The following is an 18,590-nucleotide window of genomic DNA, read 5'->3' as shown; positions in this document are numbered from 1 at the left end:
GCAGAGCTGAGGGCTTGGGGTTACTCCAAACCCATCCTGGGGTGGATGGTAAAGGCAGGAGCTTTTCTTGGCTCTTTGGACCATCCCAGCCAGCATGGTGCAGGTCAGGAAACTGCTCCTCCCAAATAAGCAGCCCCAGGTGTGTCAAGTTCATCTGAATGCCCCTTTTATTGAATGCTGTGATAGTGTAGTGGGAACATGGAACAGGGTTAAGACTGCATAAAACAAAAGCTGGAAGAGCAAGAAGTTTCAAAAAAAAAAGGGAAAAAAAAGGTTAGACCAGTTAAACCAGCATTGGAGTGGAGATGTATGGGGGGTTTAATGTAGTGTTAAAGGATAAACTTGAGTGTCTCCTGCATGTGCCCCACACCAAGCCAGGCTGTTTGTAAGGTCTTGAGTGGGACATGGAGGGGTCGTGTCCCAGCTGAGCCCACGCTGGGCGGGCAGGAGGCACCGGTGAGGGTCGGAGGAGTCCCGAAGGTGGTACCGACCCCGGGGCTCCCACACCATGCAGCTGCATGGGAAGAGCTCCTATGCCAGTTCATAAACATCTTCCTTTTCCTAGTGATGATTACATGTGTGATAGATAGTTCTCTAGGCAACATGTTTCAATGAGAGTCAACTCTGGGGGTACACAGCCCAATCTAACAATGAGAAATGCGCTTGCAGTCCAACAGAAGCTCTGCTTCCCTCTCCTCAGGAAAGGAGGTGGTCCTCTCTCCCCTCCACAGCATGTAGGGTCCCACTGGAGTTGCCCTCTGCAGCTATTCTTCGTCGGAGGAAGAGCTCTGATCCAGGGGGTACACCATGAACATCACGTCGGGCCGGGACGGGACAGCGGGGTGGCCGGGCCGCACGATCTCAAAGCCCAAGAAGCTGAACGTCTTCAGGAGTGGAGCTACCAAAGACAAGGAGATGTGTTACCACCAGGAATAACCCTCTTTGCCTCTCCCTTGAGCCATCAGTATCAAACTGCGTGGGACACCCTCTGTGAGTGCATCCACAGCTTCCTATGCAGAGAAGCACAGCCCTCCCCAGCAGGCTGTGGGCTTTTGTCTCCTCCTGTGCTCATTGCAGCTGCTCCTGAGTGTCAAGGGATTTTAGCTGTGCAGCTGAGCAGCTCTGTCCATGTTTCTCCTGCAATATTTTTTCTATCCCCTGTGAGAAACAGCAATCCTTGGTTGTGTGCCTGCACCAGCTGCACATCCCTGCTTTCCCAGGATGTGGGTGGCCATCCCAGAGGATTTGTCCAGGCCCAGCACCCCTTGAGCACCGAGAGAGGACAGACAGCAGCAAGGAGGAATCTCTTTGGGGACAAGGGTGACATTTGCTGTCTCCACAAGGAGGTGCTGGAGCTCAGTAGAAACTCCAGACAGCTCTGCACAGGTCGGGGTGGGACCCCAGGAAAGCCACTTATGGTTCCCGGTGGGAATTCAGAGTGGGGCCAGCCCACACAGATCCAGTTCTGTGGCACCGTGCCTGGCTCACTGAAGCAACGGGTGCCCTGTGACCTGTGATACCCTGGTGCAGTGTCCCACCCTGTGGCACCCTCGGGCAATCAGCTCCAGGACACTGAGAGATAACACAGAGGAGCTCCTGAAGCTGTTTTCTGGCAGCACTGAATTCCAGCTGCATAGACAAGGACCCAGGATCTGACCACTCCAGAACTACAAACAACCCCTGGCACTGGCTCTGTCCCCTGTCCCCAGCCTCTGCAGGGGCCACCTACACAAGCAGTGCTAGTGTGACATAACAGCCAGGACTTGATTTGGAAATTATTCTTGGCACGGTAATGAGGGATGATGACATCTTCCTGGGCTCAGCTCAGCTTTACTAAGGCCTTTCATTTCAGAGAAGCCGGGACAGCTCGTGAAGCTGCGGAGTAAAATTAGAATTGGGGTTGGAATTACTGGCTGGGATACAGCCTGGCCCTGGTGGGATTTGCAGTGACACATTCCCGGCCTGGTACATCCCCCAGCCCCCAGGCTGTAATCCCTCACCCAGCATGTCTATCTTTAGACCCTAATGCAGCCCCCAAAGCCATAAGTATCTCAAGCTTGGGCCAGGATTACCTGTAAGCCTGGAAAGGACAGGAGTGCCAGGAGATCTTTAAAAAGCTGATGAATTTCAGGACAACAGGCTCTAAGTGCTTGTTTTCTGTCTAGTAACTCCTCCCTTTCACCTTCCATGTCACAGCAGCCTGGTGCCAAACAGAGACTTCACTGCTCACCAAAAGGGGGAATATTAACTGACACTGGATGAAAAAACCACCCCAAATCATTCAGGAGCAGCATTTTGCACCAGAGTGTTTAATGGCAGGGCAGCAAAGCAGATGAACGGAATCCCACATAGAATCCCAGATGGTTTGGGCTGGAAGGGATCTTAAAGCTCATTGAATTCCACCCCACTGCCACGGGCCAGGACAGCTTCCACTGCACTAGGCTGCTCCAAGCCCTATCCAGCACATCTGCTGGAGAAACCACAGCACTCCCTCACCCTTACCCTCCACACAAAACTATTCCTGTAGGAATTATGCACATAACAATCCCTGCACTGGGAGGGTCCCCTGGGATGACCAAGTTTCTTTAAAGTCTCAGCAGCACCGTGTGGGATGTCAGGAGCAAACCCGAGCACAGACCAGCTCTCACCTCGATCTTCTCTGCTTTTTCTGAAGCAGATGAAGACATAGTTGACTTTCATTTTTTCTTCAGCAAATTCCAGCAGTGCTGACAACCTGCCAAGGAGGGAGAAGACAAAAGGACATGAGCTCTGGGAAGTCCTGTCCTGAGGAAGCCTCTGAGCATTATCAAATTATCAACTGTTTGGATGATTTCGGACACAAAGATTGTTTACAGCGCCCTTCCAGCGAACAATGGGTGCTGAAACAATGGGCTTCCTGCCCTGCAGATTCAAGAGCTGTCCTTGCTCCCAGTCAGGATCAGTTCCTGTCCTCACAGCCACAAACACCTCCCCACCCGTGGTGCTTTGGGACCGAAGCCTTCGTGGTCAGGAAGCGGAATATTGCAGCTGCTCCCAGGCCAGGCTGCATTCCCTGGCAATGCACGTGGGGGCTCTGGGAGTTCTATGCTTTTTGGGAAGGAAAACCGCCCAGAACCGAGCTCGTGGCAGGCAGAAAAGGAGAACAAACCATCCCCAGAGAACACGTGCACAGGCAAAGCCATTTCCTGAGCTGGATGGCACAGCTGCTGCCCCCTGAATCCTCACTTCCTGCCTTTCCAGCTGGATTATTTCTGCCACCTCCTGATGGAAGTGGTGCTGCAGGAACCCCTCTGCAGCCTCCAGGGTGGCTCACTGATCAACTGCTGTCACTTGGAACCGCTGGCGCTGCCAGAGCAGTGACAAACAGGCCTTCACTCCACATCTCAGCAACCGGCTGTCAGAGCAGAGCAGGAGATTAAATTTGCAAGGCTTCTGTTAATATGTTAATGAACTACTTTAATTATGGCTTCTGGCCTCTCCTCGGCTGTTTCACCCAGCTAAAAATAACCTGACAAAATTGCGCTTTAAGTCACAATGACAGTGGCAAATAAATCCCCTCCCAGAAGGACCCATTCCAGGGAGAGCCCAGAGATTTACAGGCCAACTGGAGAAACTACACAAGCATTTATCTGGACTCAGAGGCAAATGAGACAAGTGTGAGACAGCAACAACACTGCCACTTTCCTGAAGGTGCCCAGCCATGGGTTTTTCCTTAATGAGCTCGTGTCACTGAGGGATGAAGCCTGCTTGGAGATTTAGGAGGAGCTGAGGAATCCAGCAAAGCCACATCTCCACTGCAGCAGAGACCTCTGGCACAGCACTTGGCAGGAAGGAGCTGCTCTGGAAGCTGCATTTACACAAACTTCCCATAGCAGAGCTGTCTGGACAAAACATGACCGGATTCTGCCAAGAGAAAAATCAGAGCTCCTGGCAGAGCCCAGCACCAGGGCTCCAAGAGCAGATCCACCTACTGAGGAGGACAGCATCAATAGCATGGAGGGGTTTTTAGTTCCCTGAAAAAGAGGAAAATCTGCCAAGATTGGCTTGCCAAGTGGCCAGAGAAAAATAAAATTAAAAAAATAATAAAATATCAGAGAAAATCTTGTTGGCTTTCTATACCAAAGTATACAAAGATTCACTCTGCTCATTTATTGCTTGTTTTTCATTAGGCTTGGGACTCAAAAAATGTAACTCACTTGGAATATCACTGGGAGGAAAAATATTCCTATGGAGGACTCCACACTCCATAGACCAGGGAGCAGAATGTGCACAGACCACAATCAGAGCTGCTATTGCACAGCCCATTTTCCCCACACACACCATGGAATCCCAGGATGGTTTGGTTTGGGAGGGACCTTTAATCATCTCATTCCAACTCCTGCCAAGGGACACTTTCCACTAGACCATGTTGCTCCAGGCTCCATTCAGCCTGGCCTGGAACACTTCCAGGGATGAGGTGTCCATCCACAATCACTTATGTAACCCAAGTCCTGCCCTCCAGGAGCCATGGCTGCACCTTTGGGATGCAGAACTTACCCTTCTTTGCTTCCATCAGCTAATAATCCATCAGGGATTTCCACAAAGAGGCTCTGGTTTGAGAGCACTGCATCCCAGGAGGAGGTCTTCACCTCTGTGACCTTGTACTGGAAGTGGACAATGTGAGGCTTCCCTTCATGCACTGGGACATCTTGGCTAACAGTGATCTTCTCATCCTGGGAAAATGAAAAAGGTAAAGTCCTGAACAGCCACAAGACAACTGGAGAAAGCAAATGCAAAGGAATGGTCTTAGGGTTTTACTAAGAAGAGGATTATGCTTTTCCCTTCTCCTTTTGCTGGCTCGGGGACACATCACACAGTTCTCAGCCCTCAGAGGGATTTCTAGCTATGTTTTCCTGTTAAGGAATGTAGTTTTACATATTGACATGGTATTAAATTTCTGAGTAGAAGACTCCACTCCCTCACTGCAGGCTCCAGCCACATCTGGTGGAGCTTCAGGAACTGTCCTTCCAAGAACACAACTGTACCCAACACAGAGCTGCTGCTACCACAGCCCAGCCAGGTTTGGTGCCTCCCCCATCCCCAACACAGCCTTTCTGTTCCAGGAGTGACCACAAATTGCTTTCCCAGATTTTATGGTTTGCCTCCTGGTGTAAGGGAGGAAAACATAGAGCATGGGGAAATTCCAGCAGATCTGAAGCTTCTGAGGAGGTCTCCTCCAGAGACCACAAATGCACACGTCCTTCCCCAGTCCTGCCCCATGAGGATGCCAAGCATGCAGATTACTTGGGATCAGCTCAGCAGTTCCTAGAAAACAATTCAGTGGTTAAGCCCCATTCCTTCAGACAATTCCTGTAGGCACTTGGCTTGCCCAGTCATGATTTCCATGTTTCAGTGCAGAGCCCCAGTGAAAGAAGCAGAGCCCTGAGTTAACCCTGTTACTGCAGTGGAGATGAATGTCCCCTGTGCTTGGTGGCAGCTCCTGTGTCCCTGTCTCTCATATCACAGGCACCTGGGCAGCTCTGAAACCTGCAAAGCCATGTGTCCCCCTGTCCTCAGCAGGTGGGTGGGCAGCGGTTCTCTCCTCTGGGACATTGGGTGAGCGCTGTCCAGCCTCCAGATATTTTATTTTAACAGGGTGATTAATTCAGCAGCTCTTTTCAAGCTCCTCAAGCCACTGTCCCAGTGCTTTAATTCCTATTACCTCCTGTCTTAAACCAGATGTCCCTTGGTTTGAGTGCTGTATGACAGAGCAGCCTCTGAGGACACTGACACTGGTGACAAAGTAATACCATGGGCAAACTGGGAGCTGCCTGGCCTCTGAAAGCTGAGCAGAGGAAGTTGCCTTTCATTGAAAGTTCACAAAGCTGAGCTGGAAAACAAGCTTACACTTCACCAGAATAAATATCCTGTAGGAAACAAGTTTATTCATTGAGTTTGAAGGAAGTCTGAGTGGCTGAGTGCACCAAGAAATGCACTGAGAGCTGTTCCAATGAGGTCAAGTTGTGGCTGTGATGGAGCCAGCAGAGAGAGGCAGGGCTGAATACAGAGATTCTTACAAAAAACAAATCCAAGGGGCTCATGTGTAAATCCTCCAGCAGTGACTTTACAGGACCCTTTACAGGTCTCGTTTCAGTGCAGAAAGTGTTTCTGTTCCAGAAAACATCTTTCTCTCCAGAAAAGCTCACAGCTCTTCCCATGCTCACAAAAGTAAAACTGGGTGAGGAGGGTAAGGGGAGCAGGCTGGGATTGACACATGGGAGGTGTGCCTTTGATGGCACTGCCATAGTGAAGGGAAAAGCATTCTGAGCCCTTTGGTTCAGAACTTCCTTGGCACCAGAAGTTGTGTCCAGTGCCCTAAACCCAGTGAGATTGTTCACTGAACCCCCTGTGACAGCCCAGGAGCCAAAGGCAGCAGGACCACAGGGATTAGCAGAACCAGTTCCCCTGGTTCACTGGGAATTAGGTTTACACAGCCTGCCTGGGCCAGCTGACACTTTATTTCTAGGCATCCAGAGATGCTGGGGAAGAGAAAAACTCTGTGGGCTGCAGCAACAACAGCCCAAAATTCTTTGGAAGCTGCTCAAAGCAAAATCCTGTTTACACAACAAGCACTCGGTTTTAGCTCACCGTGGAAAAATCCCCACACAAAATCCCCCTGCCACGTTCCTGTGGACAAAACCCTCTGCCACCAGAGTGGATTTTACCCAGCTGCCCAAACCCTGGCTCCCCAGCCCTGCAGCTCCATTTCAGCAGTGCAAAGCTGCAAGGACGACTTCCACTTGGTTCCAATTCACCAAACACAAGATTTCCCAGCCCTGCTCTGCTCCTCAGATGTCCCAGGAAGGATGGGGGGAGGCCCTGGTGTGGTGGCAGGGTCAGAGGAAGGATGTTACAATCCACCCTGGCCAAGGGGCTGGAGAAAGCTGTGGAAGCCCTCACTGCTGCCATGTGCTGCACCTGCAGGGCACATCTCAGCTGTGCAGCACCTACATCAGTCACTGTGGCATTCCCAGCTCCAGCAAAGCTCCCTGCATGGAGAGCTGAGCTCAAAGTCTCTTAACACAAAAATTCCAACACCTAAAGCGATCCCAAATTTATGGCAGTGGCGTATCTGAGTCCTGCTGGCAGAGGCAGGTGTGTTCAGAAAGGTCATCCCTTGGACTGGAACAGCTGATACAGCTGGAAAAAGGACTTCAGCTTTCAGATCCAGATGCATTTGCAGGTCATGCTGGTTGGAAAGCTCAGCTGCTGTAACTGCAGCACTGCCAGACTGAGCAGGTGACCAGAATCCAGTCACCACCCCAAGGTGTGACACACCTCAAATCCTGGGGTCACTTCTGGGCCCCTCATTCCAGGACAGACACTGAGGGGCTGCAGCACAAATCTGATGAGGGGCAGCTGGGGGGCTCAGCCTGGAGAAAAGAAGGTTCATGGGGGCCCTTCTTGCTCTCCACAGCTCCTTTACAGGGGGGAGCAGCCAGCTGGGAGTCGTGCTCTGCTCCCAGGGAACAAGGGGTGGGATGAGAGGAAATTACCTCAACCACTTGCAGGCCAGAGCAGGTTGGGTATTAGGGAAAATGTTGGCACTGAAAGGACTGTCCAGGCCTGGCAGAGGCTGCCCAGAGAAGTGGAGTCACCATCACTGAGGGGTTTAAAAGCCCTGTGGATTTGGCACATGGAACATGGGCAGTGCTGATGGAACAGCTGGACTGAATGACCTTAGAGGGTTTTTCCAACCCAAACTATTCCATGATTCTTTGCTACAGAAGGGGCTGATTTTCTAACAGATTCTGCTAGTTTTTGTCAAGCAATAAATCCAGGAGGAATTCCATCCATATTTCTGGGATGCAGTTATCTGGATGACATCCCCCCTGCCTACACACCACTGCCAAAATCTGCAAGTTTGGGGCTGTACTGGAATCAAACACTCCAAAGTCTCCAAATAATGATTCCTTCCACCTTCCTCCTCCATGCTGAGCCCATTTTTTGCCTCTGGGCCTTGCCTGGTGCACACACAAGGCTTGGCAAAGCTGGGTAGCAGGAGTTCAGGCTGCAGGGTCCCATTTCCCACCCAGAGGGGATTCATTACTTCTCCTGAGCCCACCTGATGCTGTTTTTGTATGTTCCTTCTGTGACAGGAAGCCCATTGTGCAGCTTCTCTGGAGTTTGTACCCCCAAACATCTGTGACAATTCACCCTGAGCATTAAACTGATGGGACCTTATCACTGGAGGCTCAGAGGTTGGCATTTTGCAAGGTGAGGAAAGTGCTGAAAACTCACCAAAGGAAACTGAGAGCAACCAGGAGCTCTGTGATTCTCTCAGGAACTCCCAGAGGAGTCTTTGGGAGCCTTGGCCCAAAAGGGTCTGTATCTTTTCATCAGGTGACGTCTGTGTGCCGCCCACAGGTTAATTAAAATCAGGTCTAACACCTCTGACAACAGCCAAATCTGCAGGGTCAGCAGAAATTCAGCCTGCCTCATCTGCAAGGAAAAGCAGCCCTTGTCCCAGAAAGGAGACAGCTGTGAGCTGTGAGCCAAGGCACACAAATCACTCCACAGGAAGGAGCAGCCAGGTCTCCTCATTGGAAAGGAGAGGGCCCATGGAATGAGGAGGAACACAAAATGAGACAGCTGCAGGCCTGCAGACACAAACCCTTGCTGATCCTGCCCTGCCTGTGCTCATGTTCTAGGAACAGCCCTGTCTGGGAGCTGCCTCTCCCACCTGCACCTGGGTTCAGGCAGCTCCCAGGCCCTGAGAGCTTCACCTTCCAGAGCAGGGGGCAGGAAGGAGCTTATCAACCCTCCCTTGCTGCATTTCACCTTTCTGCTTCTCACTTCCTTTCTCTGCCAGGCATTTCAGAGGCCCTTTCACGTTTTGATAATGCAGGCTCCCTGTACAATAGCTGCAGCAGGCCCCTGGGGACAGCCTGGTGAATGATCTGCTGCACAATGGGCTCTCATTTCTTAATAAACAGGTGATATTTAAGCAGCAGAGACCTGAACAATTACCTGTTCTCCCACTTATTATCTCGGAATTCTTTGCATTTATTCCCACCAGACTGTGAAAGGAACTGAGCAGAGCTGTAACACAGGCAGAGGTGAATGTTTAGAGGTTAAATGTGTCTCACCTTATAAATCAGAGCTGAAAGAGAAGGATCCCTGCCACCCCCTCGCCCACCGGGGATCTTCGACAGTGGGTGAGGGGCATCAGGAGCACCACAGAGGCCCTGGAACGATGTGCCTGCAGCACTGCAGCTGGGGACAGTTACTCAAAGGTAAAATACTACTGCAAGAGAAACAGAGAGAACACCCTGTTACATTAGCAGGGATCGTGTTTTGGAGGCTCAAACCCCCACATCATTTGTATCCTCGCTCCTCCACAGCACCCAGGGGTCAGCACAGAAACCACCCAGCGGCACCAGAACCCCCAGGGGGCTTTGTTGGGAATGGAGGAGGGGCCAGAGCCAGGAACCCAGAGAGTGCTGAGCAACCTCATGCTAATAAGGGAGCCCTGGAAGGCTGCCAGGAGCAGATGGCTGGGAACACATGACCAGATGAGCACACATTTTCTAGAGGCAAATATCTACAAATAGATCAACAGGGCCTAGGAGGAGAAGGTTTAAGTTTCACATTTTCAAAGCCAGGAGAAGTGAAAGGGTTGGTTCTTCAGTACGCTCCACAACATCCATGGCAATATTTTCACACACACATGAAGCACCATGCAAGCATCTTCCATCCCACCCTAAAAATTACGAGTTCACCCCAGGAACTACTTTGAACAGCAAGAAAACACATTTCCTTTGCAGTTTCCAAGTTTGTCTGGAAGTTCTACACATGGTCCTCCAGAATTGCTTTGGACACAGCCTTTAATACCTGCTCTGGCTTTTAGGAAGCTCATCAAAGCAAATTATTTTACTTCTGGAGCCTTGGTTCCTCTCTCAGCACCACAACAGCTCTGTGCTGAGGCCCAGCAATGCTCCTTCAGCACAGCCCTTCCCAGTGCTCCCATTCTGAAACACACAGCTCAAAGCTGTGGAAGCACCACCGAAACAACACAGTGAGGGGGGGTTTGTGAGCACAGAGCCAGCAATGAGGCTGAGTGGATAAATTCTGCAGCTGCTCTGACAGCCACTCTCTGCCCTTAAACTTCTCACTTGAAGTGATTACCAATGCAGTGTTTTTCCACTCTAATCCCTGTCCACGAGGCAGACAGGCTTAAGTATCCAAACAGAGCTGCACTGTCAGAACCACCTCAGATGCCAGAAACAGGGAATCAGTCTGGTTTGGGCTGGGAGGGACCTTAAAGCCCTCCCAGTTCCACAGGGACACATTCCACTGGACCTGCTTGCTCCAAGCCCCATCCACCCTGGCCTTGTCACTTGCCCGTGCCAGCTGCAAACAAACTACTACAGGTTGGTATTTCTGAGTGCCAAAAACAACTCACAAATGCACAGGCAGAATTCACCACGGATCTCTGCTTACCACCCACCACCAAAGCCATCTTTCTACAGAAAACACTGATATTTTCCTGCACACATTCCCTCCCCCAGGTTTGCTAGAGGGGGCACTGGGGCAGCCTTGCCATGTCAGGCAGCTCTTGGAGAAAAAGCAGTTTCAATACACCAGGAGATGTCTGGGAGCAAAGCAGGGTGTTGTGTGCTCCCTGCTGTGCCTGGGGCTATCAATGGGCCACTGTGTGCTCAGTAGTAGAGGATGTCGAGAGGATGACAAAGCACTTTGTGCCGTCCCCACCCCCGAAAGCTGTTGGCAGCTTTGTTATTCCCTTCCCTCCTCCCTCTAGCCTCCAGCCAACAATGTACTATTGATAGCTCTTTGCAACTTGCGGCCAAGGCATCGAGAAACTGGATAATGAAGTGGAGTTGTGGGAAAAAAAAAAAAAAAAAATTAAAACAGAGAGGCAGCCAAAGACACTTCCCGGTTTCACTTCCTCTGGCACATGCAGAAGTCAAAACACCAGCCCCCTTCAGCTGCTGCCTGCAAACCTCCACCATCCTCCCCCAAAATCAGGGTCCTTGCACACCACCACGACCCCCACCGAGGATTGGGGTTCTGAGAGCAGCACCCTCAGGGAAGAGAGTGCAAAAAAGGGCTTTTGCTTTCTCCAGCTGTGCTTCAGCTCACTGGGGGGAAATTCATGCAAACACCCAACAGCATCTGATCCCTCCATCCATCCTCGCTACAAACTCTCCCCGAGGTGTGTTTGTAGCTTAAAAGTTAGGCTTGTGCTCCCTTCTGACGTCTGTCCTCCTTGGAGAAGCTGCTTTCCTGCTGCTTGGTAGAAATTAAGATGCATTTAGATCACCAAGGCCTTTCCGAGGAGGAACTCCTCAGTACGAGCTTCTCCTCTGTGCTCTGCCCGCAAGGGGAGCTGGAAGTCGATGTTAAGCTCTCAGCTCTCATCCCGCGGGTGTAATTTTAACTCACTAAGCTCCCAGCGATCCCAAGCCCGTGCCCTGTCCCTGGGAAGTGCAAAGGGCAGCTCAACAACTTCAGAACCCCGTCATCGCTGCTCGTGGCACACAGAGCCAGGCTGAGAGCACCACCAGGGGCTGAAATCGACACATTTCCCTCGCGTTTTGGGGGTTTTATTTGTTTGGAACACTTAGACCAGATGGAAGGATCTAGAGAGCTCTCCTGACGTTGGAGAAATGACTGTTTTGTTTGTTTTCCTTTCTGCCCCTTCCTAAAACAGGCGCTGGAGATGCAACTGTACCTGAATAATAATAATACTAATAACAACAATAATAGGAACAATTATTATTACATTATTATTATTATTGCTGGACACATATCCAGGAGTCCGATTTGAGGGGTAAATTGTAAATAACCATCTACTGAACACAGCACAGCTCAAGCATCTCCCACACAGGCAAGAACCGAGGCTGCCCCACACGCATCCTCTGGGCTCTTATCGGCCATCAGGGGCGCAGGAAATGACACGCTGGGGACTCCAAACAAGGAACACACACACAAGATAGGTCGGTCAGCTGAGAAAAACACACAGATGCTGCAAGTTCGTGCCTGGAAAAGCACCTTCCTCCAGGCAGAGGGGGGCGCGGGGAGGGAGCGCTCGGACCCCGCCGCGGCCGGGGCTGCTCAGCGAGGGGTGCTCAGGCCCTGACGAGCCCAGACCCATCCCCGGGGGGTTCCTCCGGGGGGAAGCAACGCCTCGATGGGGATTTTAAACGAGGAAAGGCGGAGCGGCCTCCCCACGTCCCGCGGCCTCCCCGCCGCCTCAGCGCCCGCCCGCGCCCCAGGCCCGCCCGCCGCCGCCGCCGCGCTGAGGAGCGAGGGAGGGCGGGGAGCGCGCTGCACACCTGTCCTGGGTGTTTATCATGGTGCGCTCGTTCCGGTGCGGCTGACGGCGGCTATCGGCGCTGCTGGTGCTGGTGCGCGGCTGTGCCCCGGTTATCCCCTCCTGCTCCGCTCGGCGCCGCGCTCCGACTGACCCCGCGGGCCCGCGCGCCGTCACGCCCCCCGCGCCGCGCGCCCCCGGCCCCGCCCCCGGCCCCGCCCCGCGGCGCGCGGGCAGCCTGGGAACGGCCGCCCCAAACAAAGGCGCGCGCCCGGCCGCGCCCCCGCCTCGCCCCGCCCCGCGCCCGTGACGTCACCGCCCCGCGCGGGCGCACGCGCCTGCTGCGTCCCTGAAGGGGCTGAGGGGCGCGCGCCCGAGAGCCTCGGCTCTGCCCTGGCTCCCGGCTCTGCCCAGGGTCCTGCTGGTCACCCACAGGGCCCCGGCTCTGCCCAGACTGCCGGCTCTGCCCCGGCTCCTCTTGGTCATCCACAGGGCCCCGGCTCTGCCCTGGCTCCTCTTGGTCATCCACAGTGCCCCGGCTCTGCCCAGACTCCCGGCTCTGCCCAGGCTCCTCATGGTCACCCGCAGGGCCCCGGCTCTCCCCTCAGGGATCCTCCTGGTCATCCACATGGCACCGGCTCTGCCCTCAGGCTCCTCCTGGTCATCCACAGAGCTCCAGCTATGCCCAGGCTCCTCCTGGTCACCCACAGGGCCCCAGCTGTGCCCTCAGGCTCCTCCTGGTCATCTACAGAGCCCTGGCTCTCCCCACAGGCTTCTTCTGGTCACGCACAGGGCCCTGGCTCTCCCCTCAGGTTCCCGAATCTCCTCATGGTCTGGTTCTCCCCAGGGTCCCTGTTCTCCCCTCAGGCTCCTGGCTCTCTTCATGATCCGGTTTTCCCCAGGGTCCTGGTTCTCCCCTCAGGCTCCCAGCTCTCCTCATTAACTAGGTCTCCCCAAGGTCCCAGCTCTCCCCTCAGGCTCCTGGCTCTCCTCATGATCTGGTTCTCCCCAGGGTCCCAGTTTTCCCCTCAGCTCCCCACTCTCCTTGGGCTCCCATTTATCTCCTGGGTCCCAGTTCTCCCCATGGGTTCCCGGGGCTCCCCTCAAGTTCCCTGTTCTTCTGGGGCTCCCAGTTCTCCCCCAACACCCCTGTGGGGCAGGTCTTAGGTAGTGACAAGGCCCAGGCAGGAACAGGGGCACAGGTGGCAGGAGGAGAGGTTGGGGAACAGGGCCAGGGAATGGGTAGCAGAGCCACGTAGAAGAAGCCACTGGTGCAGAGGTAATTGGGAAGAGATTCCTCCCTGTGAGGGTGGGGAAGCCCTGGTACCCAGGTTGCCCAGAGAAGCTGTGGCTGCCCCATCTGTTGAAGTGTCCAAGGCCAAGTTGGACAGGGCTTGGAGCCACCTGGGATAGTGGAAGGTGTCCCTGCCATGCAGGTTGTAACTAGATGGGATCTAATATCCCTTTCAACCCAATCTCCTGACATGATGATTCCATATCCTGCTTAAAGTATGTTGCTGGTGCATAAAATGTGGCCTGGGATACAACAGGAAAGTAGGAGCCAGTGTAAAGATTGAACACGTGGATAACAGAATGTGGAGCTGCCCATGACAGGGTTCTGCAGGGGCTTTTGGTGAGCAATGTATCCATGAGAGAAAAGAAGTCACACAGCCAAAGATGAGGCTCCTGGAGAACCAGGCAGACAGAGGCACTTGTGGGCTCCAGTCCTGCAAGAGATCTTGGTAGGTGCTGAGCCTTCACGCGGGGTCAGGGACTGAGCATCCCTCTGGAAGAGAAGCTCTGGAGTCCCTGTGGCTGCCAGCCCAGCCCCCAGGGTTGGAGTCCTGCAGGGTCTCACACCTGGGCATGGCAGAGGCAGCTCCCGAGTGGCACCTGCAGCAGCCTGGGGTGCCAGCCCCGGTGGGCTCAGGGGTTCTGGGCTCTGACAAGCATCCCTGGGCTGGCGCTTCCCACTTCCCAGTGCAGCGGCGCTGCCCCTGGCTCGGCAGGAAAGGACCAGATGTTCTGCAGAAAGCTGGACATCAGCCAGGGCCCAAGTTCAAACAGAGCCCATTAAATGGCCTTTTCCCCCTTCCTTCGCATTTCCAGCCCTGCTTGAAGCCCTGATTCTATTTATAATGCCCAGGAAAAGCGAACTGAGACTTTCCCACAGTGCTGGCTTCTCAGGCGATTGTTGTTTGGGAAGCTGGAATGTACATAGTATTATTTTTGCATCTCCCTGGGAAGGCTTTTTATTTTTTATTGCGTGTCACTCCGTGTCCCCATCTGTGCTGAGGAGGAGAGGGTGTGAAGCACAAGGTGCCTGGTGCTGCTCACAGCTCTCCAATGCTCTGCCACTGCTGGCTGAGGGGTCTGTGCCCATGAGCCCACCCAGGGAGGGTGCTGGGTGCACTGAGAGGTGTCCTGAGGATGGAGGCCAAAGAGGGGCATTGCCCTCAAGAAATAGCCCCTCTTTGTTTCAGTGCCAAACCCTAGGAGCACCCAGCACCCATGATTTTGGCAGTGAGAAGAGCTGTTGCACCGTATTTTTGGACATTTCTTTTTGCCACAGCCAGTCTGAGGAAGGACAGACACCTCCAAACAGCTTTACTCTGTCACAGTTGGCTTCTGGGGTTGACTGTCCCAAACTCTAGATGCAAAACAGATGCAATCTGCAACCTCTCTGTTTTAGAAGCTTGCAAGCACTAATTGAGCATCTCCCTAATTATTGTGATTAAATGTGGACTGTGTAGCTGCTAAAAAAACTATGAACAGAAGTGATCAGTGATTCCCAGCTATTTAAAAACGTTGTTAGAAATGTGTCATTCAGAACTTTCTAGGGCTGGACATGTACCTGGGGATGTAATTAAGTTTTCAACAGTGCCTTTTCATCCCCCTTCTATGACTGATCCTCCTTTGAAGGTGAGGATCTTGTTTTCCTAAGGAAAAAACAAAAATGAACCCTGCCAGAGAATTTTGTTTTCATACCTCAGTCCCAGCCCTTCTGCCAGCTTGTTCTTCCTGTGCTGACATGTCTGTGTCTGTTACAGCCAAAACAGCACCAGGAGCATTCCTGGGATTTTGGTTCCCTGTGTTTTGAGGTGAGCTGTGCATAAATCCCCTAAAGCTGGCCCATCAGTGCATCTGGAATTGTCTTGAGAGCCCACCTGTAAATCTGCAAGGTGGGTTTTAATTGTTTGAACAGTCAAATTGGTTGGTGTCCCTCACCCGTGTCTTCGATCTGCTTCACGTCTGTAACAACAAATGAGGTTCCTTCCAAACCATGCTGATCGCTTTCTGCTCTCCCTTTATATTTCCAGCAGGATGACTTGATTTCCTGGCAGACCTGCCTGGAGCTGAGGGTCAGGTTTAAGGCATGCTGCTGACATCAGTGGCTTTCTTTTTTAATGAGCTTTGTCAGAATTCGTTCTTTAGCCATTAAGTGGTGCCAGCGTGGAGTTCATGCATGAGCTGAGCTGAAACCTGCTCGGTGTGAATTAGTGATGAGGGAAAAGGAGGTCAGGGAACTTCTTGTTTCAGGGAATGGTGATAACTGGTGTGTCCAAGGCCTGGAACCAGGGAATGGGCAGAAGAAAGCTTAGAAATCATGACAAGGGATCAATTGCCACTGGTGTGCTCTGAGGAGGCCTTGTCCCTCCTCATGCCAGTGGGTGTGATCAGCACCAGGCAAAGGTGGGCAGCCTGAATTTGGGTGGCATTGGGGTGGGCTGGATGGTGTCAGAGGGTGGGGCTGGTGATCTGACATGGTGGCCCACCATGAGAGGGGTCTGTCACAAACTTGTGTCATTGATGAGCCCTGTGGGTCAATGCCTTTGGAAAGGGCTCTGCTGGTATGATGGGATGGCCATGGGGAACACATGCCAGAGCAAATCCCTGACTGTCCCTCCAAGCAGTGAGTGTTGGAGTGTGTTGCCCTGAACAGGCAGAGGGGTCTCACTGTCAAACACTGAAAAACAAGGCAGTTCCTCCCCCTGTGGTGATGTTGCACAACAGCACCTGGGGATGGGGTGTGATGGAGAAGGTGATCCATGGGGTGTGATGGAGAAGGTGATCCATGGGGTGTGATGGAGAAGGTGATCCATGGGGTGCAGAGGCTCCAGCCCGCCAGGAACGTGTGCATGGGAGGCTCAGGCATGCAGCTCCCGGCTCTGGACTGCGTCAGCCGAGCTGGCAGTGAGAATATCTGTGGCAGCTGGGGTTTGCTCCAGAGGTCACTTCTTCCTTGGCCAAAATAAATACTTCTGTGATTCCCTGTCCCTGTTTCCACTGCCTGTAGCTTGTCTGCATCATCCCTGCTTCTCTGTGCCCAAAGCTCTTTTCCTTGGTGTTTGTGGAGTACGACACGCTCCAGGGTACTCAGTGCAAGGTCTGGTGGGTGGCACAAAGAGACAAAAAAGGGATAAAATCAAGGCCAAATTGATAAAAAGGAGCATACAGGAAAGCCCTTGTGTGGTGGGGAGGTGCCCTGCTGCTAGCATTTGCACATCTGAATCCAGCCAGGGCTTTGTATTGATTCCTTTAAAAGCTCATTCAATTATTTTTACAATGAGCTCATCTTTCCTGGCACATCCCTGCTCCCTGTGCATTCCATGCTGGCATGGCAGGTGTTGTTCACCACATAGAAGCTGGGAACAGCAGCTCTGCTGCTTGTCCCTGGAGAAGAAGAGGTCTTGTCTTGGCTGCTTGTAGGCACTGTGTGGAGGTGGGATGGATGGAGCTGGAGGTGTTTCTGATGGAGCTGCCTGAACTTGGCCAAAACAGGGCCTGTGTGCTGCCTCTGAGCAGTGGGACTTGCCCAAAAGCTGGTTTTTTTGTGGTCAATACTTCAGGAAAAGCTCCCATGGACAGAGGTGGAGTTGTGGAACAGACTGGGTGGTGTGTTGGGACATGGTGATGAGCCACTGTACTCCAGCCAAAAATCCAAAAGGCCTCTTGGAGTCGTGTTTTTAAGGCCACAAGGTGACTGCACACTGCAAGGACAGTAAAAATGAAAGTCTTGTGTCTGCCCATGGCATTCACAGTACTACCTGAGTGAGCTTCTTAGAAATTTCACATGACAAGAGGTCAGAACTGTGTCTTGGGAGAGCTTGTTTTGTATAATTCCTCTTAATCTATGGCAGTTTCATAAACCAGGAAATCTTGGAACCCCCAAATCTGGAAATCTGGAGTCCCTGCAGATCTGAAATCCTTTGCTGTCCCAAAGCTCCCTGAGCAGAGGGTGCTCACCTCACTCTCCCTTCATGTTTAAGGAGTGAACCAAGGAGTGGGCCCATGGATCTGACACAGGAGCTTGGTTCCATCCTCAGGAGGGACTCGTGTCAAGCCTTGGGGATGCTGCAGGGCAGCACCAGGGGTTCAGGGCTGAGGATTCACCCCCAGCTGCAGAGCTCCTGTCTGCTGACACCTCCTGTGCTGGTGCTGAAGCCGTTGGAAACAAAGAGCCAAGAAGCTCAAGGACCTGTCCAGGCAAAACACCTCCTTTTGCTTTAATAATTTTGTTTTTCTCAATTCTACACCCCCATGATAATGTGTCCAGGCCTGTTTCACTGTACTGCTTCACTCAGAGGATTCATTCTGAGATCCAGATATTTCTAGAACATGATCATGCCTCTGTCCCATCCTCTGCAAAAAAGGTAATGTTGTTTCTCTCTTTCCATGCCACACATGCAAACATGGATTTTGCCAGCTGGGTTTGGGGATGCAGAACTCCCTGCAGAACACCCAGATCTGTGTGGATTCTTCCTCTCTGTGCCTTGGTGTGTGTGTGAGATGTGTGCTGGGCACATTTCTGTTCAGTGCAGTCGGATTCATAAAGCTCCTGTTTTTGCAGCCCTGCAGGAATTTGCAGGCTCAGTGAAATTGCTGGGGGCTCCCTGCAGAGGCTGGCTGGGTGTTAGCCCTCTGCATCATCTGCAAGCAGAGGCAAAGGGCTGATGGAAGAGAATTTTTCTGCAAAGCTGCATTCCCTGCTCCAGCCTCTGACTCCTGTCAGCAGCTGCAGTGTGTTAAAATCTGTACTAAAATCTGAGCACCCATTGGTTTGACTACAGCATCCCAGAATTCCCATTTTCCGGTCAAACCAGCACAACCACAAGCCAAGGTGCTGCTATTCCTCAGGTTGCTCATTTTATGGAAATGAGCTCCTCTATAATACCCAAATAGTGTTAAAATTGTCCTCTGGATAGTTTTATTATGAATGTCTGTGTATGTAGGTTCTTGTCTCCTTTTTTTGGTCTAATGTACATTCTTCCAA

General features: G+C 52.4%; 1 protein-coding gene across 1 annotated transcript; it reads right to left on the bottom strand.

The window, feature by feature from the left end:
* Positions 1–378: 378 nt before the first annotated feature.
* On the bottom strand, positions 379–12,358 carry OAZ2 (ornithine decarboxylase antizyme 2). The gene is given in 6 exon segments (XM_058811450.1): positions 379–898; positions 2,649–2,734; positions 4,537–4,712; positions 9,129–9,209; positions 9,211–9,286; positions 12,339–12,358. Coding segments are annotated over 6 exon segments (573 nt in total). The 3' UTR covers positions 379–764.
* Positions 12,359–18,590: the final 6,232 nt, after the last annotated feature.

This window comes from Ammospiza caudacuta, chromosome 10 (assembly GCF_027887145.1).
Source record: "Ammospiza caudacuta isolate bAmmCau1 chromosome 10, bAmmCau1.pri, whole genome shotgun sequence".
In the NCBI taxonomy this organism is placed as follows: Eukaryota; Metazoa; Chordata; class Aves; order Passeriformes; family Passerellidae; genus Ammospiza; species Ammospiza caudacuta.
Note: the sequence above shows the minus strand (reverse complement) of the source record. Positions and strands in the feature narration are given on the sequence as shown.